A 25753-nucleotide genomic window follows, 5' to 3' on the forward strand; every position below is an offset into this window, starting at 1 on the left:
GCTGGGACTACAGACGCCGCCACCATGCCCGGCTAATTTTTGTATTAGTAGAGACGGGGTTTCACCATGCTGGCCAGGCTGGTCTCGGACTCCTGACCTCATGATCTGCCCGCATCGGCCTCCCAAAGTGCTGGAGGATTACAGGCGTAAGCCCCCGTGCCCAGCCCCCATTATAATTTTTTTTGACTTTTCTCTCTTAAGATCTGAAGAAAAATGCAGTGCAATGGCATGGCGGAGTGCAAGCATACCATAGTTAACTAACCTATAATCTCTATGCATCTTAAAGGTGATATTAAGTAAGAATCTCTGTGTCTGAAGAGGTAGTTTAATGATGGTATCTAATATTTGCACTAAATGATACCTCTTTCAAAATCCCTCATTTTTACTGGGATAATGCAGCTGCCTGTTAGTCACTTACCTGTTTTTCAGCATTTTAAAATAATTTATAGTATAGTGCTTTGTACAGAAGACCTAGTATACTTATGCATGGACTTTGAATTCAGAGAAATCTAGGTTTGTGTATCAATTCAGTCTCTTACTAGCTTTGTGTGACTCATAGGAAAGTTTTCTAACCTTTGTAAATGGCGGTTTCCTCATCTGTGCAATGTCTACCTCATAAGGAGGTTTTGTAGATTAAATGAGATTATAGCCACATGGAGCAATACAGGTTCCAGTGCATATATGTGCTTAGCAAATGTTAGTTTTTAAAAAATTTTCACCTTTCTTTTCCTTCCTCTGCTTGCTTCAGTGCTGTATTTTTTTAGTTAGTAAAAATATATTCTCTGCCTGTGTTTCAGTCACTGTTCTAGGCATGGATATAGCTTTTGAATTATGCTCTTTGAATGTTAAATAAACCAAGTCCAGTTTGTTATAACATGTTTTTAGGCCAGGCATGGTGGCTCACACCTGTAATTCCAGCACTTTGGGAGGCCAAGGTGGGAGGATTGCTTGAGGCCAGGAGTTTGAACCAGTCTGGGCAACATAGTGAGACACTGGTTTCTACAAAAAGTAAACAAAATTAGCTGGGCATGGTGGCATGCATCTGTAGTCCCAGCTACTTGGGAAGATGAGGCAGGAGGATGGCTTGAGCCCAGGAGTTTGAGCCTGCAGTCAGCTATGATTGCATCACTGTATTCCACCCTGGTGACAGAGTGAGAGCTTCTTTCTGGTAACAGTGCGGTGGGGAGGGTGGAGAGGAAGTAATATTTAAAAAAAAATTAAAGCTTTTAGTTTTGTTATTCTTACTCTACATTTCATTATGATGTTATAAAATATATAACAGGATTAAATTGCTGTATTGTAACTGCCATGATCCTAAACCGACATCTTCCTTCTGATATGAATAGTGAAGATAGTTGACTGGTTACTACTAGTAGTTAATATCATATTTTCCTGGAGTTTTTTGCTGAAGTCATTTTTTGTAATGTATCACTTAGTTCCCTCCTGAATTGTACTTGGATTTTGTTTTACCTTGAAATTTTTGGTTATCATTTTAAAGGTTTTCTTTTAAAATTTCTAGAGAAAGTCTTTATTTTAGTGATCTTTAGATTTTTTAAAATTTGAAGTGAGAAGTTACCAAATAATTTTGTTTGGCAGCAAAGTTTTCATCGTAATAATACCTCATAAAACACCTTTTCAAAGAAAAGCTTTCATTTGTTTTTGTTATACAATTTTTACATTTCACAATTAAGTGACATTGACCTTGTCCCAGTCCAACATATGTCACCAATTAAGCAAGACTAGAACCCAGGTTTATAGACTACAAGGATAGTTCTCTTAGCTAAATTAAATCTGAGTTTGATTTCATTTTTTATTTCTCTGGTTAAATTTCCTTGTAAGTTTTCTCATAGCTGAGCTTTGGAAGTATGTACCAAAATTTAATCAGCCTACATACATTTTTCAGCATCCCACTCTCCTAGGATATGTGGAAAACATAACTGGAGAAGAAAGCCTTCTTTTTTTTGAGACAGAGTTTCACTCTTGTTGCCCAGGCTGGAGTGCAATGGTGCTATCTCGGCTCACCTCAACCTCCGCCTCCCGAGTTCAAGTGATTCTCCTGCCTCAGCCTCTCGAGTAGCTGGGATTATAGGCATGCACCACCATGCCCTGCTAATTTTGGATTTTTAGTAGAGCCGAGATTTCACCATGTTGGTCAGGCTGGTCTCGAGCTCCCAACCTCAGTGATCCACCCGCCTTGGCCTCCCAAAGTGCTGGGATTACAGGCGTAAGCCACTGTGCCTGGCCAAGAAAGCCATTTTTTCGAGTCATTTAGAATATGTGATTGCTTTTCCTGAGGATCAAATGGATGCAAACTGATAAAACATGATATGTGGACTATCCTTTAACTTTTCCAGTAAGACACTATTTTCTTAAGGGTCTTACCTCTGTTATATTTTTGAAGGAGAAGAATATGCAACAGAAAAATCAAGGAGGCTTTTTCTTCAGAGGGCTGGGACTAAAACTGGGTCTGGAATTGGGTATAGGCTTGCCGAAGATGGGGACATATCTCCAGAAAACCTAATGACAACTGGCATACAGAATGGCAAGATCTCCAGGCATCTCTCTACTTGGCTGATATACTCCTCTGGTTATTGGAGTTTCTGTCTTTGGAGAAAATCTAGGGGAAAAGAGAAAAGATTTTAAGGTATCGATACTTATGGAACCCAAATGAAACAGCCAGGTCCCTACATTGTACCTTACAGGGAAGTGTAGACACAGAACTTCCAACCAGAATTTCAATGTTACTTTTTTTTTTTTTTTGGTTTTTGAGACGGAGTTTCGTTCTTGTTGCCCAGGCTGGAGCGTAGTGGTGGGATCTTGGCTCACCGCAATGTCTGCCTCCCGTGTTCAAGCGACTCTCCTGCTTCAGACTCCCAAGTAGCTGGGATTACAGGCATGTGCCACCATGCCTGGCTAATTTTGTATTTTTCTAGTAGAGACAGGGTTTCTCCATATTGATCAGGGTGGTCTCGAACTCCCGACCTCAGGTGCCGCCCGCCTCAGCCTCCCAAAGTGCTGGGATTATAGGTGTGAGTCACTGCACCTGGCCTGTGTTTTTAAATATGAAAAGAAAACTAAACACTACTAGCTATTTGAAGAACATTTCTCTGTCTTTTTTTAATTTTAGTAGAGACAGGGGTTCTTACTCTGTTGCTCAGGCTGGTCTCAAACTCCTGAGCTCAAATGATCCTCTCAGCTCGGCCTCCCAAAGTGCTAGGATTACAGGCATGAGTGCCTGGTCTTGAAGAACATTTCTGACATCAAACACAGAGAAGAACATAACAAAAGGAACCCAGAGAAAACAGACAGTGCCGACAAAAGGAAAACTTCCAAAAATCTGGAATCAATATCCTAAAAGGCAGAAAGGAAGTACTGCCAACATGAAATATAGTAAGGGTGTCTAAGAAAAGGGCATAGGAATGCCAGACACAGCCTGACCTCACGTGAGGTCAGGAGTTTGAGACCAGCCTGGCTAACACGGTGAAACCCTGTCTCTACTAAAAATACAAAATTAGTCTGGTGTAGTATAGAGGCTGAAACAGGAGAATCGCTTGAACCTGGGAGGTGGAGGTTGCAGTGAGCCAAGGTCAAGCCATTGCACTCCAGCCTGAGCAACAAGAGCAAAACTCCATCTCAAAAAAAATAAATAAAAAATAAAAGGCACAGGAATTCAGAGAATAAGACAGAGCTCTTGGAAATGGAAAGCGCCATATCTATCAGAAATAAAGAAAATTCAGCACAAGTGTTCAGAAATAAAGTTGAGGAAATCTCCCAGAAAGCAGGAAAAAGGAAACAGAAAAATATATCAGTCTAGGAGGTTCGACATCTATTAGGTTCCGGATTGAGAAAACAGAATACAAAGAAGGGGGAGGAAATAATTCGTTTAGTTTTTATTTTTATTTTTTTTGGAGGCAGAGTCTTGCTCTGTCACCCAGGCTGGAGTGCCGTGGCATGATCTTGGCTCACTGCAACTTCCACCTCCCGGGTTCAAGCTATTCTCCTGCCTCAGCCTCCCAAGTAGCTGGAACCACAGGTGCCCGCCGCCCACGCCCAGCTAATTTTTTGTATTTTAGTAGAGACGGGGTTTCACCGTGTGAACTGAGCTCAGGCAATCCGCCCGCCGCGGCCTCCCGAAATGCTAGGCTTACAGGCGTGAGCCACGGCGCCCGGCCTTGTTTCAGTTTTTTAAAACTGAGGAACACAAGACTCTAGGTGGAAAGGGTGTGTTCTGTGTAATGAAAAGAAACAAGAAAAAAGGTCTACTCTAGGGCACGTTGTACGAGTTCAGAACACCGATGTCACAGCCGCGTGCTGACAAGCCTGCCGTGGAGTTAGTGACGCCGTGAGCCATGGATCAGGAAACCGTGTGCCTGCTGTCCTGGAGTCACTGCCCTGCAGAGTGCCAGCTGGACTGCAGACAGGTGGCGTGGCTCTCCCTCAGCCCAGGCATATGGAGGGCAGCAAGCCTATTTCAGGGGCATAACCACTACATTTTGGGTGGGCCTTTGTGATACATATGGGAGGCACCTTGCAGATGAAATCGACTCATTTGCATCTTTGAGTTGTACATCTTTTGTGGCTTGTTTGTGACTTGTGTATCTTTTGCACTACTCATTGTATTTTTTGGTAGAGACGGAGTTTTACCATATTGGCCAGGTTGGTCTTGAACTCCTGACCTCAGGTGATCCGCCCGCCTCGGCCTCCCAAAATGCTGGGATTACAGGTGTGAGCCACTGCGCCCGACCCCCAAGACCCCATTTTTACAAAAGATTTGAAAGAAAAATTAGCCTGGCATGGTTCCACATTCCTGTGGTCCCAGCTACTTAGGAGGCTCAGGTCAGAGAATCACTTGAGCCCAGGAGTTCCAGGTTTCAGTGAGCTGTGATTGCACCACTGCACTCTAGCTTGGGCGACAGGGCGGGACCCTGTGTCAAAAACAAAACAAAAAACAAAAAAAAACCCACACACAAAAGAGTTAAAAGTGATTGCTTTAGGGGCAGGTATTGGGAGTTAACGAGGAATTAGACCTCTCCTGTTTGGGTGCTAATTTTTACTTTCAGCCTATGTCCTACTTGAAGTGAGTTTCTCGTAGATAACATAGAGTTGCATCTTTTTTTTTTTTGAGACAGAGTCTGGCTCTGTGGCCCAGTTTGGAGTGCAGTGGCTCGATCTCAGCTCACTGCAAGCTCCGCCTCCCGGGTTCACGCCATTCTCCTGGCTCAGCCTCCCGAGCAGCTGGGATTACAGGTGCCCGCCACTGCGCCCGGCTAATTTTTTGTATTTTTTGTAGAGACGGGGTTTCACCGGGTTAGCCAGGATGGTCTCAATCTCCTGACCTCGTGATCCTCCCGCCTCGGCCTCCCAAAGTGCTGGGATTACAGGCGTGAGCCACCGCGCCTGGCTGCATCATGTTTTTAAATCCACTTTGCTAATCTCTCTGCATTTTGGTCATTTGCTCTTTTAGATAATTTATATTTCGTATTATTATTGATATGTTAGGGCCTAAGTCTGCCGTTTTGTTTGTTGTTTCCCTTGTTTTCCTTTCTGTGTTCTTTTTCTTGCCTTCCCGTGGATTTCTGGAACGTTTTTTAGAATTCCATTTTTGTTTCTCTGTAGTGTTTTTGAGCGTATCTCTGTGTAGCTCTCTTAGTTGTTGCCCTAGGTATTGGGAGACATGTCTAACTTGTCAGTCTATTGGTATCGTTATTTTATGAGTTTGAGTGAAGTATAGAAACCTTACTCCCTTCACGTCCCTTTGCCTTCCCTGTTGTTGTTGTCTTAAATATTTTCTCTATAAATATTTAAATATTAGAATCACATAAAATAATCTTATAATTTTTGCTTCCAGTATAATTTGGAAAACTCAAGAGAAGGAAAGTCTTTTATATTTACCCATATTTTTGCTTAGTGTTATGTACTGAATTTCATCCCTTACCCACAAATTCATACATTGAGGTCCTAAGTCTCAGTACCTGTGATGGTGTTTGGAGATAGTACTTTTAAAGAGGTAATTAAATCAAGATGGCATCATTTAGTTGGAAGTGATGTCCCCATAAGAGGAGATTAGGACAAAGACTGACAGAGAGGAAAGATGATATGAAGACTCAGAAGACAGCATCTGCAAGCCAGTGAGAGACCTCGGAAGTCAACCCTGCTCACACCTTCATCTCAGACTTCTAACCTCCAGAATTGTGAGAAAATACATTTGTACTGTTTCAGCTGCCCCACTGTGTGGTGTTTTCAGCTCTAGCAAACTAATACGCTGTGTCCTTTCTTGGTGTTTTAAGATTCGTTTCTTTCACCACTTCCTATTTAGAGAGCTTCCATGACTCACTCTTTTAGATTACATCTGCTGCTACAGACTCTTAGTTTTCATTCATCTGAGAATGTGTTCATCTCCTCTTGATTCCTGAAGGACATTTTGCTGGATATATATACAATTCTGGGTGAACAGTCTTTTCTTTTAGTGTTTGAAAGATGTTGGGCCAGGCATAGTGTAATTGCAACACTTTGGGAGGCCGAGATGAGCAGATCACTTGAGCCCAGGAGTTCAAGACCAGCCTAGGCAATATGGCAAAACCCCATCTCTACAAAAAATTAGCTGGGCACGGCGGCACATGCCTGTAGTCTCAGCTACCTGGAAGGCTGAGGTGGGAGGATCACCTGAGCCCAGGAGATCAGAGCAGCAGTGAGCCATGATCGTGCCATTGTACTCCAATCTGGGTGACAGAGTGAGACTGTCTCAAAAAAAAAAGGATGATATTGTGCCACTTCTTTCTGGCTTCCGTGGTTTCTGATATGAAATCTACTATCATTTCAATTGTTTCTCTCTTACAACTTTCAAGATTTTTTTTTTCTTGGCCGGGCACGGTGGCTTGTACCTGTTATCCCAGCACTTTGGGAGGCTAAGGCAGGAGGATCACTTGAGGCCAGGAGTTCAGGACCAGCCTGGACAACATAGTGAGACCTCTTCTCTACAAAAAGTACAAAAATTAGCCAGGAGTGGTGGCGTAGTCCCAGCTACTCAGGAGGCTGAGGTGGGAGGATCTCTCGAGCCCGAGAGGTAGAGGTTGCAGTGAGCCGAGATGGTGCCACTGCACTCCAGCTGGGGTAACAGAGGGAGACCCTGTCTGGGGAAAAAAAAAAAATTTTTTTTCTCTGTCTTCAGTTTTCAGAAGTTTGACTAGAATGTGTCTTGTAGATGTCTTTGGGTTTATCCTCTTTGGGGTTTGCTTAGCTTCTTGAATCTATGGGTTCATGACTCTTGCCAGACTTGGGAAGCTGTCTCTTCAGTTCACTTTTCAGCCCTGAGAAGTGCTGAAGTGTCCGCGCTGACCTCCTGCTCTTTTTCCAGGATTCCGATGACATGAGTGTTAGATATTGCTGCGGTCCCATCGTCCTTGCTCTGTTCAGGTTTTTTTTTTTTTTCCAGTCTGTTTTCTCTCTGTTGTTGAGGCTGGGTAATTTCTGTTCTGCCTTGCGGCTCCCGGATTGCTTCCTCTCTGCCCTCCACTCTGCTGTGGAGCCGTCTGTTGAGCTTTGTCTGTCTGTTTCCCCTTCATGTCTTCTTTCTTGAGACCTTCTGTTTTGTTGTTGTTGAGGCTTTCTGGTTTTCATTTATTACGAGAGTTTGTAATTGCTCTCTGAAGCATTCTTAGGATGGTCTAGCATCTCTGTCATCTTAGTGTTAGCATTTATTGTTTTTTATTCAGTTTGAGATCTTCCTGGTGCTTAGTATTATAAATGTTTTCAGTTGTGCATTTTGGGGATTATAAGAGTCATTACAGTCTGGCAAGGATGGAAATTTAGGCTCCCCACGTAACCTTTGAGTAGGGGTGAGGCTTCTCAAAGGTTGCATGGGAAGCCTGTTTTTTTCCAGTTTTTCCTGACATATTTGGGTGGAATAGAGCAGTTATTTTCTAAAAGTTTTCTGTCTTGCTTAGCTACCCTTTCCTGGTGCTTTATTATTATTTTGTTATTTTTATTTTTTGAGATGGAGTTTCACTCACAGGTTGGAGTTCAGCAGCATGATCTCGGCTTACTGCAACCTCCGCCTCCTGGGTTCAAGGGATTCTCCTACCTCAGCCTCCTGAGGAGCTGAGATTACAGGTGGCCACCACCATACCCAGCTAATTTTTGTATTTATTTTAGAAACGGGGCTTTCACCATGTTGGCCAGGCTGGTCTCCAACTCCTGACCTCAGGTGATTCACCAGCCTCTGCCTCTCAAAATGCTGGGATTACAGGCATGAACTACCATGCCTGGCTATTTTATTTTTAAACTTGGAGAGGTCAGCTCCAAGTCTGGGATACATGTGGCAAAAAGAAAACCCAGGGAATTCATTGCTGTTGTTCCTTGAGTCCTGAGGTCCCTAACCATCTTCTCTCAACCTTATATCTGTTTTATTTATGTTACCTAGGGTTTTTAGTTATAAATTAAAATTTTACATAATTTTAGAGATTTTAAAGGTACATGCCACTAACAAGAGGCAGATTACATTTCTTTTCTACTTTGAGTATACACATTCAATTTTTTAAATTATTGTGGTAAAATATACAGAAAAAATAGGAAAAGTCACTAATTGGCATTTAAAGTTACTATTTTGATAAAATGAAAGTTAACGGTTTTTAAAAGTAAACTAAAGTCAGGTAAAAAAAAATAAGACTATTGAATGAAAAGCATTAGAAAAACTATGTTTTGTGATCTCCCTGGGTTACATAATTAGTATTAATAGTTAAAATGATTTTTATTGCATTATCTCAATAAAATTTTCATGGGAATGGTAAGGTGGTTGAAAACGAAAAGGAAATACCTAAGCAGAGAGTGTTTTTTAAATGTGACAAATGTGAGTAGAAAGTCTGAAGAGTGTGACACACTCTGGTGACTCGTCGCAGGGTCTTCAGTTACTGGGCTGCTGCTTGTGTTCTTCAGTCTGTGGGACGCACCACGGACAGTGTCACTGGGATTTGTTAAATAGCTATCAAATCGTATTTTAAATTATTACTTTTATATAAATCTTGAGGAACTTGACTTTTTGAAAATTACTTTTTAGTTTATTTCATATTGATTGTGTTATTGTAGAAATTTTCATAGTTTGCATTTACCATTTCTTTATATGTTAAAGGATATTATTCCTATACTATTCTTTACAATTTTACCTTGCTCAGTGTTGAAAATCTCTTATGCAGATTATTTGTCATCATCTCTGGCCATTTTCACATTCATAGTAGTGTCTGTTCTCACAGAAAATGATTGTCCTGTACATGTGGGTTTTGCGTAATGGGCTCATAGTAGTGTCTGTTCTCACAGAAAATGAGCGTACTGTATATGTGGGTTTTGCATAATGGGCTGATTGGGTAAGGATGACGTCACTTTGTGGGATTGCCTGAAGGAGTTACTAGAAGAACATAAGACTTTTGACTGCTAGCATTTCTTAATAAATGCCATACTGTTGAAAACATTAATTTGTGTTTGGACTGAAGTGAACTGTGGTTTTCCTGGCTTAGTTACTGAGATTTAAAGAAATAAGTCCTAATGTCATAATTACATAGCCAAATAGAATGAAATATTAAGCATTTTTCTCCCTGGCAGAGAGAAATGGGGTTAAGAAGGAAAGAAGTTACTAACTGCCAGTCTCCGTTACACAGTTGTGAGACTAATTTTTGAGATTTGAAGTTCAGGAATACTTTGGAATTCTGTTTCTGTAATTTCTGTATTATTCATTTTATTGCTGAGACATAAGATATGGTTATTAGAAAAATCCATAATTTTAGAGATTTTTAAGGTACATGTCACTAAGAAGAGGCAGATTACATTTCTTTTCTACTTTGAATACTACATATTTGATTTTTTAAATTGTGGTAAAATATGCCATTTTACCCATTTTTAAGCATCTGTTCAGTGGTATTAAGAGCTTTGTGCGGCTATCACCAACTAAATCCACTTCTAGAACTTTTTTCATTCTCCCAGACTGCAACTCTGTATGCATTAAACACTCACTCTCCATTACTTCCTGGTAATCATTCTGCATTATGTCTTTATGAATTGGGCTGTTCTAGGGACTTCATATAAATGGAATCGTATTTGTCCTTTGATGTCTGGCATATTTCACTTACCATAATGTTTGCAAACTTCATGTTGTAGCATGTCAAAGAATTTTATTCCTTTTTGAATGCAGAATAATATTCCATTGTGTGAGTATAACACATTTATGGAAATATCTGTTCACCCATTGGTAGACATTTGTTTTGTTTCCACCTTTTGACAGTTGTGAATAATGCTGATGTAAATATTGGCCTACAAATATCTGTTCAAGTCTCTGCTTTCAGTTCTTTTTTTTTTTTTTTTTTTTTTGAGGTAGAGTCTCGCTCTGTCGCCCAGTCGCCCAAGCTGGAGTGTAGGTGCCATCTCGGCTCACTGCAACCAAGCTGGATCATATGGTAGCTCTGTTTTTAGTTTTTTGAGAAGCCTTCAAACAGACTCCTGGGTTCAAGTGATTCTCCTGTCTCAGACTCCCAAGTAGCTGAGATTACAGGCACATGGCCACCATGCCTGGCTAATTTTTGTGTCTTTTGTGGAGACAGGGTTTTGCCATGTTGGCCAGGCTAGTCTCACACTCCTGACCTCAAGTGATCCACACACCTCGGCCTGTCAAAGTGCTGGGATTACAGGCGCAAGCCACTGCACCCAACCAGTTCTTTTCATTATATACCCAGAAGTAGAATTGTTGGATTGTATGGATCATAAATATAATTCTATGTTTAATTTTTTGAGGAACTGCCATATTCTTTTCCACAGTGGCTGTACCATTTTACTTTCCAGCTAGCAAAGCACAAAGGTTCTGATTTCTCCACATTCTTACCAACACCTGTTGTTTTTTTCCTTTTTTAATAATAGTTGTCTGAATGGGTATGAAGTGGTATCTTACTGTAGTTCTTAAAATTTCTGTGAGTGCATCATGGCTGCATATATTTATGGGGTCTGCGAGATACTCTAATAGAGCCATACAATGTGGAATTGTCACATCAGGGTAAACGGGGTATCCATCACCCCAAGCATTGATGTCTGTGAGATACTCTGATAGAGCCATACAATGTGGAATAATCACATCAGGGTAAACGGGGTATCCATCACCCCAAGCATTGATGCTGTGTTACAATCCAATCATACTCTTTGAGTTATTTCAAAATGTACAATAAATGATCATTGACTGTAGTCATTCCCGACAGTGACTTTATGATTTTAAAAAAAGAGAAAACGTGGTAAGCAAATGAATCTCACAGTAATTAATTAAATCAGAGTGGGTATCGATAGAGAGATGGTTTGTCATATTCATTTGTCCTCTGCATTTTCTGAAAGTTTGCAGCTGATCCAGATGCTTAATCAGACTCAGGTTCTGTTCCTTTGGCAAGACCACAGGTAATGTTCTGTTCTTCTAATGGGAGGCGTATAATTTCTTTCTTTTTTTTTTTTTTTTTCTTTTTTGAGATAGAAGCTCGCTCTGTTGCCCAGGCTGGAGTGTGGTGGCTCTATCTCTGCTCACTGCAACCTCTGCCTCCCAGGTTCAAGTGATTCTCCTGCCTCAGCTTCCCAAGTAGCTGGGATTACAGGTGTGTGCCACCATGCCCAGCTAATTTTTGTGTTTTTAGTAGAGATGGGGTTTCACCATGTTGGGCAGGCTGGTCTCAAATTCCTGACCTCAAGTGATCCACCTGCCTTGGCCTCCAAAAGTGCTGGGATTCCAGGCATGAGCCACCGCACCTGGCCTGAGGCATGTAATTTCTGATTGTCTTTTGTAAAGATAACAGCCGTTGATGTTTAATTCTAGATCCATTAATTCATAGGGGTTTCACAATTGTGATATTCTATCATTCTTTTTTATTCATAGCTAGAATACTTTTATAGTGAGATGCTCCCATTCATCTATGGTTTACTCAATGATACCTTTATATAGGGAAGGCAGGATAAATGTTTGATTTTTTTTCTGTTAATTTCCTCAAATGTTTGATTTTTCCTTCAGTTGTATTAGTTTGTTTTCATGCTACTGATAAAGACATACCTGAAACTGGGAACAAAAGGAGGTTTAATTGGACTTACAGTTCCACATGGCTGGGAGGCCTCAGAATCATGGCGGGAGGTGAAAGGTACTTACACGGCAGCGCAAGAGAAAATGAGGAGGGAGCAAAAGTGGAAATCCCTGATAAACCCATAAGATCTCGTGAGACTTACTCACTATCATGAGAATAACACGGGAGAAACCGACCTCCATGATTCAGTTACCGCTCCACTGAGTCCCTCCCACAGCATGTGCGATTTCTGGGGAATACAATTCAAGTGGAGACTTGGATGGGGACACAGCCAAACCATATCACCAGTTTACAAGATACTGTATTAGTTCTCTGTCATCTTTTTCAGGTGTGTGTCATAAACTCATGTAGTTCAATATATGTGATGAATTTCAGTCTATTGCAGTCATCTTTGTCAAAGCTCAGATTGCCTCATCTTTGGCCGTTGGGAGCAAAGATGCTTCCTGAGTCCTTTTGACCTGACCTTGATCATCTTTGGTAAATAAAGGGACAGTATTTTTTGTTTTGCTTTTCAAAAACCTCAGCATATTTTCTGTGCCTTTTGGAAGGTGGATTTTAGAGATCTGTTTGTTTTAGGATATTTGGAACTGATTGATACGATCTTTGATATAATTTGTAAGCAGATATATGCCTTAGAGGTTGTGTTACTTTTAAAGAATAATAGTTTCATTTTTTAGTTTATGTGGAAAATCAAAACATTTCAATAAAATAAGTTCCAAGGACTGATTTTAAACCTAATTTAATTTTTCTTTTAGACCTGTCACGAAATCGCCTTTCAGAAATTCCTATAGAAGCATGTCACTTTGTTTCTCTGGAAAATCTCAACTTGTACCAAAATTGTATTCGGTATATTCCAGAGGCAATTTTAAACCTACAAGCTCTAACGTTTTTAAATATTAGGTAAGATGTTGTTTTCTATTTTAAATTTTTGGTTTTATGTGGTCTTTTCAATTTTCCCCTCTCTTTTCCTAAAATATTTACCTCTATATATGCTATCTCTTCGTGTCAGCAGTTTCTGTATGTGCTCTTGGATATATTAACAGTATTTCCATGTCCCTCCAGTTTCTCGGTTTGTCTTTGGCTTTGCAGTACAGATGCTCCCTGACTTACAGTGGGGTTACATCGCAGTAAACCCGTCTAAGTTGAAAATGCATTTCCCACATAATCCATCAAACGTTATAGCCTAGCCTAGCCTACTTTAAATGTGCTCAAAACACTTACAGTAGGCTACAGTTGGGCAAAATATCTAACACGAGGCCTATTTTATAATAAAGTATTGAATAGCTCATACAATTTACTAGATAGTGTAATAAAGTATGGTTTCTACTGAATGTATTGCTTTCCCACCATCATGAAGCCGAAAAATTGTAAGTCAGCTGCTGTTAGTTGGGAATGCCTGTAATTAACAAACCTTACTAGCCATTTGCCAAATGAGCTTGCAGCAGTCTTGTAGCAGTGCTTCTCCAATTACATTTTCTAATTAGCTTCATTAAATAAGAATAATAGATCTGAAATTACTTTGTTTCTTGTGACTGTATATTTTTGCATGTTAAGTTCTGAATGTATGAATGCATTTATTAAACTAGTCTACTCCACTTTCACATCTTAAAATGACTCTTTTGTTGTTTTATTTGACAACAAATATTTGCAAATGTTCATTGAAGATAATGTGCAAGTGTGGAAAAATATAAAGGAAATTCATCAAAATGTATTTGAATTTTATAAGTGATCTTTTCCTTCTGTTTTTCCAGGTTTTTTTTTTTTTTTTTTTTTTTGAGACAGAGTCTCTCTCTGTCGTCCAGGCTGGAGTGCAGTGGCCGGATCTCAGCTCACTGCAAGCTCCGCCTCCCGGGTTCATGCCATTCTCCTGCCTCAGCCTCCTGAGTAGCTGGAACTACAGGCGCCCGCCACCTCGCCCAGCTAGTTTTTTGTATTTTTTAGTAGAGACGGGGTTTCACCGTGTTAGCCAGGATGGTCTCGATCTCCTGACCTCGTGATCCACCTGTCTCGGCCTCCCGAAGTGCTGGGATTACAGGCTTGAGCCACCGTGCCTGGCCTTTCCAGGTTTTTAGTCAAATTTTTAAATGAGTTTTCCCCTTATGAAACATTATTTAAAACTATTTTTGTATGTAATTATTGTACAGTTTATATACTGTTGAAAATACATTTTCCTCTGGGATCTTTAGTTTCTTCCAGTGTTTTACCATGATAAAAATAATATTAGCAGAGAATTTTGTATGTAAATGTTTACTTTTCTCTTTCCATAAGATAGATGTCGGGAGTGGAATTGTTACTAGATTAAAAAGTGTTAAAGGCTTGGCCGGGCGTGGTGGCTCAAGTCTGTAATCCCAGCACTTTGGGAGGCCGAGACGGGCGGATCACGAGGTCAGGAGATCGAGACCATCCTGGTGAAACATGGTGAAACCCCGTCTCTACTAAAAAATACAAAAAAAAAAAAAAAAAACAGCCGGGTGTGGTGGCGGGCGCCTATAGCCCCAGCTACTTGGGAGGCTGAGGCAGGAGAATGGCGTAAACCCGGGAGGCGGAGCTTGCAGTGAGCTGAGATCCGGCCACTGCACTCCAGCCTGGGTGACAGAGCGAGACTCCGTCTCAAAAAAAAAAAAAAAAAGAAGTGTTAAAGGCTTATGATCTCAGTAAAAGATCTTACAAATGGGGAGGCAATTGGTCCTAAGGAATAAGGTTGAATTTACATACGTAAAAATCTAGTTTATTTTAATCTTGATAGATGTGGGGGTTTTTTTGTATTTTTGTATTTTCTTTTTGTTTTGAGACAGGGATTTGCTCTTGTTGCCCAGGCTGGAGTGCAATGGTGCGATCTTGGCTCACCACAACCTCCATCTCCCGGGTTCAAGCCATTCTCCTGCCTCAGCCTCCTGAGTAGCTGGGATTACAGGTGCCCGCCACCACACCCGGCTAATTTTGTATTTTTAGTAGAGACAGGGTTTCACCATGTTGGCCAGGCTGGTCTCAAACTCCCAACCTCAGGTGATCCACCTGCCTTGGCCTCCCAAAGTGCTGGGATTACAGGCGTGAGCCCCCACGCCCGGCTAATTTTGTATTTTTAGTAGAGACAGCATTTTGCCATGTTGGCCAGGCTGGTCTCGAACTCCCGACCTCAGGTGATCCACCTGCCTTGGCTTCCCAAAGTGCTGGGATTACAGGCGTGAGCCACTGCGCCCGGCCGATAGATGTGTTTTATTATTGTACTTTTAGTTCTGGTTTGCATGTTTTTGTATAAATAAAAATTCTTTACCTGTAACTTGGTATGATCTATGAAATCACAACTTACTGCCGTATTTTCACCATTTATGAGCATTTGATTATAATATTGTAATGATGAGGGAAACAGATTACAAGTTTTATTTAGCAATCTTCTTCAGGTTGGGCGCCGTGGCTCATGCCTGTAATCCCAGCACTTTGGGAGGCCAGGACGGGTGGATCATGAGGTCAGGAGATCGAGACTATCCTGACTAACACGATGAAACCCCGTCTCTAGTAAAAATACAAAAAAAATTAGCCGGGCGAGGTGGCGGGCGCCTGTAGTCTCAGCTACTCGGGAGGCTGAAACAGGAGAATGACGTGAACCCGGGAGGCGGAGTTTGCAGTGAGCCAAGATCGCGCCACTGCACTCCAGCCTGGGTGACAGAGCGAGACTCTGTCTCAAAAAAAAAAAAAAAAGAAAGAAAGAAATCTTCAGAAGGAAGGAGGATGATATTATCCACCTTTTAAAAAATATGTTCCTGCGTAAATTGTACTTGAATAAAACAATGCTGTGTTTATGTAGTACCCTTTTAAAAAATATGTTCCTGTGTAAATTTTACTTTAATAAAACAATACTGTGTTTATGTAGCACTTCATCGTTTACCAAGGAGTTTTCTTGTGCAGGAGCCCTGTAAGGTAGGTGGGGAGATACGAAGATCTTCAGTTTACAGATGAGAAATCTCTGTAAGATGCAGATTAAGTTCAACACTGTGCCTGTAACCATAAAGCGACCACCAGTAAAACGAAGGCTAGAACTCCAGTAGTACCCTGTTTGTTTCTTGCAAGACTCATATTTGTTATTTTACTGAGTATAGAGTGAGAAAGAGGGAAAATTTTTCTTCAGTGGTGGACTCTGATTCTTCTTTCTGCTTATCCATTTAGTCGGAACCAACTGTCAACATTGCCGGTACACTTGTGTAATTTGCCGTTGAAAGTCTTAATTGCTAGTAATAATAAATTGGTGTCACTTCCAGAAGAAATTGGACACCTCAGACATTTGATGGAACTTGTAAGTTAATATTTTTGATCGTCCAGCATGTGTGTGTGTGTGTGTGTGTGTGTGTGTGTGTGTGTGTGTGTATGTGTATGAAACCTTGGAGAGAGAGATGTCTACAAAGTCGTACTATAGTCTCTTATATGGCCAAGATTTATTATTGAGATACGTTTTTGACTTATTTTCCAGTGTTGGTAATGAGTCATGTACTGAATTCTCAGTACTCAAGTGGTTGGCACACAGAACTAAGAACTGAAAGTACAAGCCTAATCAGCCCACACAGATGGGAAAAAGGCATTAGAATTATGTTCTAAGCAATATTAGATGATTTCTGTGTCATTAAATTTTTGAGATATGTTAATATAATTGAATTTTTCAAAATAAATGTATTTGTATCATCAATATTCTGATTTTTTTTTTTTTTTTTTTTTTTTTTTTGAGACGGAGTCTCGCTCTGTCACCCAGGCTGGAGTGCAGTGGCACGATCTCAGCTCACTGCAAGCTCCGCCTCCCGGGTTTATGCCATTCTCCTGCCTCAGCCTCCCAAGTAGCTGGGACTACAGGCGCCGCCACCTCGCCCGGCTAGTTTTTTGTATTTTTGTAGAGACGGCGTTTCACCGTGTTAGCCAGGATGGTCTCGATCTCCTGACCTCGTGATCCGCCCGTCTCGGCCTCCCAAAGTGCTGGGATTACAGGCTTGAGCCACCGCGCCCGGCCAATATTCTGATTTTTTATTAGCTCCTATAGGGGAATGGCACTACAAAGGTTAGGTTTATTTTTTGCCTTACATTATATCTTTAGAACCTATCTCCCACATTATAAAGTAAAATATACTTCATTGCTATGTGTTTTTGTTTTGTTTTTTTGGAGACAGAGTCTCACTCTGTGGCCCAGGCTGGAGTGCAGTGGTGCGATCTTGGCTCACTGGGATCTTGGCTCCGCCTCCTGGATTCAAGGGATTCTCCTGCCTCAGCCTCCCGAGTAGCTGGGACTAGAGGCGCCCGCCACCACCCCTGGCTAATTTTTTGTATTTTTAGTAGAGACAGGGTTTCACCGTGGTAGCCAGGATGGTCTCAATCTCCTGACCTTGTGATCCGCCCGCCTCGGCCTCCCAAAGTGCTGGGATTACAGGCGTGAGCCACCATGCCCGGCCTATTGCCGTGTATTTTCTAAGACACTTAATTGAACTCCTTCACCTAATCACTTCTTGAGTATTTACCTTCTGAGCATGGGAATAACAATTTTCTCATTTAATCACCATGATAATGAATTGATTACTAAAATTATTTTCATTTTATAACTGAGGAAGCTAGCACTCAAAATCGGTTAAATAATTTGCCTAAGGTTATATAACAGAAGTAGTATTTGAAACCAGACTACCTGAAGTCGTTCTGAGGTGGTCAAATACAATTACATCCATTAGGATTAGGGGTATGTTTTCATGTAGGTTTATTAACAAAGATGGAAGATGGTTATCATAAATTAATACGTATGTAATATAGGTGAATCACTTTTTTCAGTTAGATTGTGAATATAAGAGGTTACTTGTGAAAATCCACAAATATATTAAAACTAGAGTCTACATTCTAGACCACTATTTTTGGAGCCAGTTAGACCTAGGACATAAAGATCAGAATGTATGTTTATCAGCATCTCTTCAGAACTTGGGTTAAAAACATGAACTAGAAGTAAACTATACTCTAATTCAAATTCTTATTTTCAAATCATTTAAACATTTTGTTTCTACTTATTCAGTCCTAAATACTTAAAAGATAGAGATGTGTTACAGAAGCTTTTAGTTTTCTACAAAAGAGGTTAATTGATATCCTCAGTCATATAAGGAACTTGTGGCAGAATAAGAATTAGTGTCCTGGCCGGGCGCAGTGGCTCACGCGTGTAATCTTAGCACTTTGAGAGGCCGAGGCAGGCAAATCACCTGAGGTCAGGAGTTCGAGACCAGCCTGGTCAACATGGTGAAACCCCATCTATACTAAAAATACAAAAATTAGCCAGGCATGGTGGCACCTGTTATCCCAGCAACTTGGGAGGCTGAGGCAGGAGAATCGCTTGAACCCAGGAGACAGAGTTGCAGTGAGCTGAGATCACACCACTGTACTCCAGCCTGGGCGACAGAGTGAGACTCCGTCTCAAAAAAAAGAAAAAATTCATGAATGAGCGTCCTTAAAGCTCTCCATTCCCATCTGATGGTCTTTCAGCAACATCCTTGTTGGCTCACTATTTTTTTCCTCTTCAGTAAGTGAAAGCAAACTGCTGTTTTCTACATACATATTTTCTGAGAGATTATATATTGCTGTTACCTTTTGGCTCAAACTCAATTTTTATATCCCTTCAACTTTTTTTCTAGCTAGGATTTGAACCTATATCCTTTCAACTTCTTTTAGAACCCTTTTCATGCCTAGAGCGTTGGACTAAGAAGTCTAGCTTCTGGCCAGGCACAGTGGCTCTTGCCTGTAATCATAGCACTTTGGGAGGCCGAGGCAGGTGGATCACCTGACGTCAGGAGTTTCAGACCAGCCTGGTCAACATGGTGAAACCCCCTCTCTACTAAAATTTAAAAAATTGGCTGGGCATGGTGGTGGGTGCCTGTAATCCCAGCTACTTGGGAGGCTGAGGCAGGAGAATTGCTGGAACCCAGGAGGCAGAGCTTGCAGTGAGCCGAGATCAAGCCACTGCACCTCCAGCCTGGGCGGCAGAGCGAGACTCCGTCTCAAAAAAAAAAAAGTCTAGCTTCTGATTCTACTTCAATTATTAATTGGTAGGAAAAGTAAAACTAGTCTTTTCTCTAAGCATATTTTAAGAATATTAAAAAACGTTTGAAGCTTATTGAAAAATTTAGCAAGTGGTCTTTTTTTATTCTTCTTTCTTTTTTAAAAAAAGAAAATAGAGACGAGTCCTTACCATGTTGCCCAGGCTGGTCTGAAACTCCTGGGCTCATGCGATCCACCCGCCTCAGCTTCCCAAAGTGCTGGGAGTAGGCGTGAGCACCACACTCGGCAGCAGGCGGCCTTTTCTGAATAGTAAATGTGTGATTTCTTTCAGTCGTATTGGCACAGTTTTAAGTGTTAATGTGGCAGCTTCCCTCTGTTCACATAATGATGTGTTTGCAAATTACCTTGGCTGACCTCAGATTTACGGTATTCTGAGTTTATTAATCTTGGAGCCTGTAGGTAGTCGCTTGTCAGAACTGTTGAATTAAGCTATTAAGATACCAGAAGGTCTCCCAAACATACCTAATTTTATAGACAGTTTAAAGCAGACAAGTTTGTAATGTTAGGACAATCTTTATTTTGTATCTTTTCAAAATAGGATGTGAGCTGCAATGAAATTCAAACTATACCTTCCCAAATTGGTAACCTGGAGGCCTTGAGAGACCTTAATGTAAGAAGAAATCACCTAGTACATTTGCCTGAAGGTAAGAAACTATGAAATGATTATTATTATTATTTTAAGCTCTCTCAGACTAATCAAGACAAAAATGTATAAGGGTTATATCCAGGCTGGGCGCTGTGACTCATGCCTGTAATCTCAACACTTTCAGAGGCAGGGGAGGGAAGATTGCTTGAACCCAGGAATTCCAGACCAGCCTGGGCAACACAGAGAGTCTGTCTCTACAAAAAATTAACAAATTAGCCCCATGGGCTGGCATACTCTTGTAGTCCCAGCTACTCAGGAAGCTGAGGTGGGAGGAGTCCCTGAGCCCAGGAGGCCAAGGCTGCAGTGAGCTATGGTGGCGTCACTGCTCTCTAGCCTGAGCACCAGAAAGAGACCCTGTTTAAAAAAAGGAGAGAGAGTGTGTGTGTGTGTGTGTGTGTGAGAGAGACAGTGTGTTACCTCCAGTGTTTGAAATCTAATGGTTTATTTAATAGTGTTATCTGTTCCACTGTGGATTTTTTTTTTTTTTTTTTTTTTGAGACGGAGTCTCGCTCTGTCGCCCAGGCTGGAGTGCAGTGGCGTGATCTCGGCTCACTGCAAGCTCCGCCTCCCGGGCTTACGCCATTCTCCTGCCTCAGCCTCCCGAGTAGCTGGGACCACAGGCGCCCGCCCACCTCGCCCGGCTAGTTTTTTGTATTTTTTAGTAGAGACGGGGTTTCACCGTGTTAGCCAGGATGGTCTCGATCTCCTGACCTCGTGATCCGCCCGTCTCGGCCTCCCAAAGTGCTGGGATTACAGGCTTGAGCCACCGCGCCCGGCCACCACTGTGGATTTTAAAAGCCTCTTCAATGAAAAGGTTTGATAACTCTTGGCCTTTGATTTTATTTTTAGATATTGTCAACCAATGTAATCAATAACTCAGGGTAGGGTCACTGGAAATTTCAGTAAGCATGACTGTTTGGGGGAAATGTAACATGTTTGGATAAGGAGATAGTATGTAGTATAATGAAAAACATTCCCGCAGTTAGCACTCACTTAAAAATGGACTCTGACCTGAACTTAACTTTACCCGTCACTGGAGATGTTCAAACAGAGGCTAATGAACCATGTAGAGGTGATGTGTAGAGTGAATGGTAAATGGGGTGAGAGACTGCGCTAAGAGACAGGTTATCTTACTCAGGCTGACTACAAGCCATATCATTCAAATACATATTTGAATGATAAAAATGATTAAACAATTAAGTCTAATTTATCAATCTTTCACAAATTAATAAACAGAATGCTAGAAAGGAAGATGAAAATGAGAGCTGTTATTTTATGAGATCCAGAATATATATTTCTTCTACATGTTTCTGCTCATCACCCAGCAATAAGAGTCATCAGCTCATCGCAAGTCTTGTCTCTGCTGTGCTCGCATTTACTTTCCCCTGCCCTGTTCTCTAGATTAATTTGAATCATATACAGAAATTTATTGTAAAATACCAATGAGTCTTCTCAAGGTGTTTTCATGACAGTGATTTTCTAGGTTCTTTGACAAAATATGACTACAGTGTACAATTAATATTTTGTTTGTTTTGAGACAGGGTCTCACTCCTAATACCCAGGCTAGAGTGCAGTGGCATGAACATGGCTCGTGCAGCCTCGACTTCCCAGGTTTAGGTGATCGTCTCACCTCAGCCTCCCAGGTAGCTTAGACTGCGGGCACTCGCCACCATGCCCAGCTAATTTTTGTATTTTTAGCAGTGACGGGTTTTGCCATTGTGCCCGGGCTGGTCTCAAACTCCTGGGGTCAAGAGATCCACTTGCCTCAGTCTCTCAGAGTGCTGGGATTACAGGTGTGAGCCACTGCGCCTGGCCACAATACATGTTGAATTAACTAATGATGTTTTCACTTTCCCTGTAGAATTCAAATATTTATACCAATTTGGTCCAGCATAATATTTAGTTCTAAAGTACTAGTGGAGCTTTGGCATTTTGGATTCCAAGTAAATGTGTAAGAACGTGACCTTTTCAGTCACTTTTATATACTTTACCGCAACCAAAATCTCACATGTCTTTCATCTCACTTGGCTTGTCCAGGAACCTTCCCACCTTTTATCCTCAGGGCCTTATTTTCTCCTGGGTCTGTTTGCTACCAACTCAGGAATGTAAATGAAGGTTAGCAAAACCAAAATCATGACCTCTAGGACCTTATAACCCCAAATTTCTCTCTAGGGTTACCTCTGTACTCAGGACTCACCTACTATGATTGGTCTTCAAATACTTACTCCTATAATAATATTTATTTAGTGTGAAATCAATTAATGAATATTAGGGTTTTAATCAAAATGAAAATTGAGAATTTCAGATGACAATGGAAGCTTAATAGTTTTATCAGCTAATTTATTTCTGTATCTTATTTTGATTGTAGACTGCTGACAAAATGGTTTATCACACAAATAGTTTCAATTTTTTTTAACAGTTTATTTTATAATCTCAGCACATATAGTTGAACTGAGTTGGCAGGCGAAGCTTTATTCCAACAGCTACATTCATTCGTGTGGAAGTTTAATTTCTAACATTGCAATTTGGTAGATATCATTTATCTTTTGTTATGTTGCCATTTTGATTTAAAGTTAATTTTAACTTTTACCAAATAATACGTTACATCATTCAAAAAATATTTAAAAATATTGAGTCCTTTTTTTTTTTTTGAGACAGAGTCTCACTTTGTCGCCTAGGCTGGAGTGCAGTGGCGCCATCTTGGCTCACTGCAACCTCTGCCTCCCGGGTTCGAGTGATTCTCCTGCCTCAGCCTCCCGAGTAGCTGGGATTACAGGCACGTGCCACCACGCCCAGCTAACTTTTGTATTTTTAATAGAGACAGGGTTTTGCCATGTTGCCCAGGATAGTCTCGATCTCCTGACCTCGTGATCCGCCTGCCTCCGCCTCCCAAAGTGCTGGGATTACAGGCGTGAGCCACCATGTCCAGCCAAGAATCTTAAATAGTATCGTTCCCCTGCCTCAAACTTCCCAGCACACCAATTTCAATGGCCAAAAGTATGTATCTTCATTAAACTCCTTTGACTCTTTTTTTTTATTTTTATTTTTTGAGATAGGGTCTCACTCTGTTGCCCAGGCTGGAGTGCGTGGCGTGATCATAGCTCACTGTAGCCTCGAACTCCCTGGGCTGAAGCCATCCTCCCATCTGAGCCTTCCAAGTAGCTGGGACCACAGACATGTGCCATCACACCCAGAAGTTTTTGTATTGTTTTGTAGAGACAAGGGTCTCACCATGTTGCCCTGGCTGGTCTCCTGGGCTCAAGCAGTCCTCCTACCTCAGCCTCCCAAAGTGCTGATTACAGGCATGAGCCACAGTGTCCAGACTGCTGACATATTTCCTTTTTTTTTTTTTTTTTTTGAGACGGAGTCTTGCTCTGTCCCCCTGGCTGGAGTGCAGTGGTGCGATCTCGGCTCACTGCAAGCTCCGCCTCCCGGGTTCCTGCCATTCTCCTGCCTCAGCCTCCCAAGTAGCTGGGACTACAGGCACCTGCCACCGCGCCCGGCTAATTTTTTGTATTTTTAGTAGAGACGGGGTTTCACCATGGTCTCGATCTCCTGACCTCGTGATCCGCCCGCCTCGGCCTCCCAAAGTGCTGGGATTACAGGCGTGAGCCACCGCGCCCGGCGACATATTTCTAATTGATACATTTTTATAGCTATTGCTGGTTTGGGCAACTTTGACACTTATGTCAGCTTCCTATTGTGATAGATGAGGATTTAGTTTCCTTACACTATCACATACCATGCCTTTACTGCCTTCCTCCCATCTTCCCAGTGTAGTTTTAGCACAACTTTTGATTAAATTGTTATTCAGTGTTCACATTACTATAATTATGTAAACATTATTCCCTGCCAATTCAAGTGATGTACTCTGATTTTATTTCTTTTCTTGTACATGTTTTTTTTTTTTTTCCTAGAGGTAATAGTTTCTTATCTTTTTATATGCTTATTTTTGTGTGTGTGTATTGCTAATTCCGCCCTCTTTTTCCAACAGTCTTCCTCGTCAAACCAGTCAGATTCTCTATCCCTTTTTTCCGTGCACTTCTGCCTCACTGAGCCCTTTTTTCCTCTTCTGATACGGACTGGCTGTTCTCTAGTATTGCTGCCCAGCTTTTTTTTCTTTTCTTTGAGACGGAGTCTCGCTCTGTCACCCAGGCTGGAGTGCAGTGACACGATCTCGGCTCACTGTAACTTCCACTTCCCGGGTTCAAGCGACTCTGCCTTAGCCTCCCGAGTAGCTGGGGTTACAGGTGCCCGCCACCACGCCTGGCTAACTTTTGTATTTTTTGTGGAGACAGGGTTTCAGCATCTTGGCCAGGCTAGTCTTGAACTCCTGACCTTGTGATTCACCCGCCTTGGCCTCCCAAAGTGCTGGGATTACAGGCGTGAGCCACTGTGCCCGGCCTGCTGCCCAGCTTGCTTTCTTCTGTGTTAAATACTCTGATTCCTAGACTGGATCGTCCTCAGTTTACTCCCTGTTTTGCTGGAGGACATCTCCTAGTAGTTTCCCAAGAACACGTCATAGGAGAACATATTTTTGAGACTTCACTTGAAAAGAAATGTCTATTCTGTGTCCCCCCTTGATTAATAATTGGATTATAAATCTAGGTTGAAAACTTTTCTTTCAAGACTTTTAAGTCTTTTTTCACTCTCCGCTTTCAGTGTTTAAAATTAACGGTTGAAAATCTGATGCCGTTCATTCTTAATCCCAGTCCTCTGTGACCAGCTTTCGCTCTCGGGAAGATTTCACGATGGTCCCTGTTTATCTGCTGCTCTGGAGTCGTATGTGAATGTGCCGTAGTATGAGCTGTTTTAATTCAATGTACTGGATACTTGGTGGGCCCCTTTCCAAACCAGAGATCCATATCCATTTTGGGAAATTGTTTTACATCTTTTTTTTTTTTTTTTTTAATAACTTTCTTTATTCTGGTTTCTCTGTCCCCTTTTCGAATTATTTTGAATTGGATGTTATTAGACCTCTTTGTTGATCCTCTTTGATGATTTTTCTTATCTTTTTTATTATTCATTTCTTTGTCATTTTGTGTTATCTTATGGTAAAATAGTTCCAACCATCATGAATTTTTCATTGCTACCATTATATTTTTTCATTTCTACAAACTCATTATTCTGTGATTTTTAAAAAACATTCCTTTTATGTTTCAGTGATTAAGGACCTTCTCTTTCTGAAACTAAAGATAGTCTAGCTTTTCAAAATTTTCTTCTGCTTTCTATAAAATACCTGTTTCTTCTGAGTTCCTTTTTTTGGTTAGTTGGTTGGTTTTGATGTTGGAGATGTCTAAATGTCTGTGGATCATATACTATCTTTATATAGCTGAATAGAAGTTCTGAGTATACTGGGCAGAAATTGTATAATGGTCATTAAGCAGCAAGCTGTGCATTTTATTAGAAGAAATTCTGTATCATTATATAAAAGCCTTATATATGGGACTGTGAGGTTTACCAGAGAAAGAAGCTCCATTTCTTCTATGTTATTGTGTATATTCTTAACTGTGGCCATTCCTGGGGATGAAGTAGGATAGGGTGGGGTGGGAAGGTGCTGAGGTCTTAATGTTAAGTGTGTAGACTTTGACTTCTCCATTTTCAGCTGGCAACTCCTCCTGACTTTCCACTGTGCCTGGGATCCCTGAGTTCAGAGCATTTTTGGTTCAATTGCACTGGAAAAGAACTTGCTGACTGCTGGGAACATTGGAGAAGGATAGTGCCCCAGCTGCGTTAGTGGGGGCTGTGGACCCAGGCATTTAACTGTTCTTTATATAGAGTGTTATCTAATCCTTTTGTTATCCTCACCTTCTTGTGGTATCAGGGCCTCCAGCTTCTGAGACTTTCTGTAGTTCTGAGCGGGTCAAAGCTGCTTGCTTTTTATTAGTCATCCTATCTATAGGCAACTAGATCTCATTTTTACCACTTGTCACATTTTTACCACTTTGCTACCAGT

The 25753-nt window shown here is 41.2% G+C and overlaps 1 protein-coding gene across 3 annotated transcripts in view; it reads left to right on the plus strand.

Moving 5' to 3' along the window:
- Positions 1 to 25753, plus strand: part of LRCH3 (leucine rich repeats and calponin homology domain containing 3) — a 101425-nt gene that overhangs the window by 17171 nt on the left and 58501 nt on the right. For all 3 annotated transcript variants that reach the window (XM_025377726.1, XM_025377725.1, XM_025377727.1), the window contains exons 2-4: positions 12842 to 12986; positions 16251 to 16377; positions 19690 to 19795. In XM_025377726.1, the coding sequence (XP_025233511.1) occupies positions 12842 to 12986; positions 16251 to 16377; positions 19690 to 19795 (378 nt within the window). The remainder of the gene's footprint in view (positions 1 to 12841; positions 12987 to 16250; positions 16378 to 19689; positions 19796 to 25753) is intronic.

This window comes from Theropithecus gelada, chromosome 2 (assembly GCF_003255815.1).
Source record: "Theropithecus gelada isolate Dixy chromosome 2, Tgel_1.0, whole genome shotgun sequence".
NCBI lineage: Eukaryota > Metazoa > Chordata > Mammalia > Primates > Cercopithecidae > Theropithecus > Theropithecus gelada.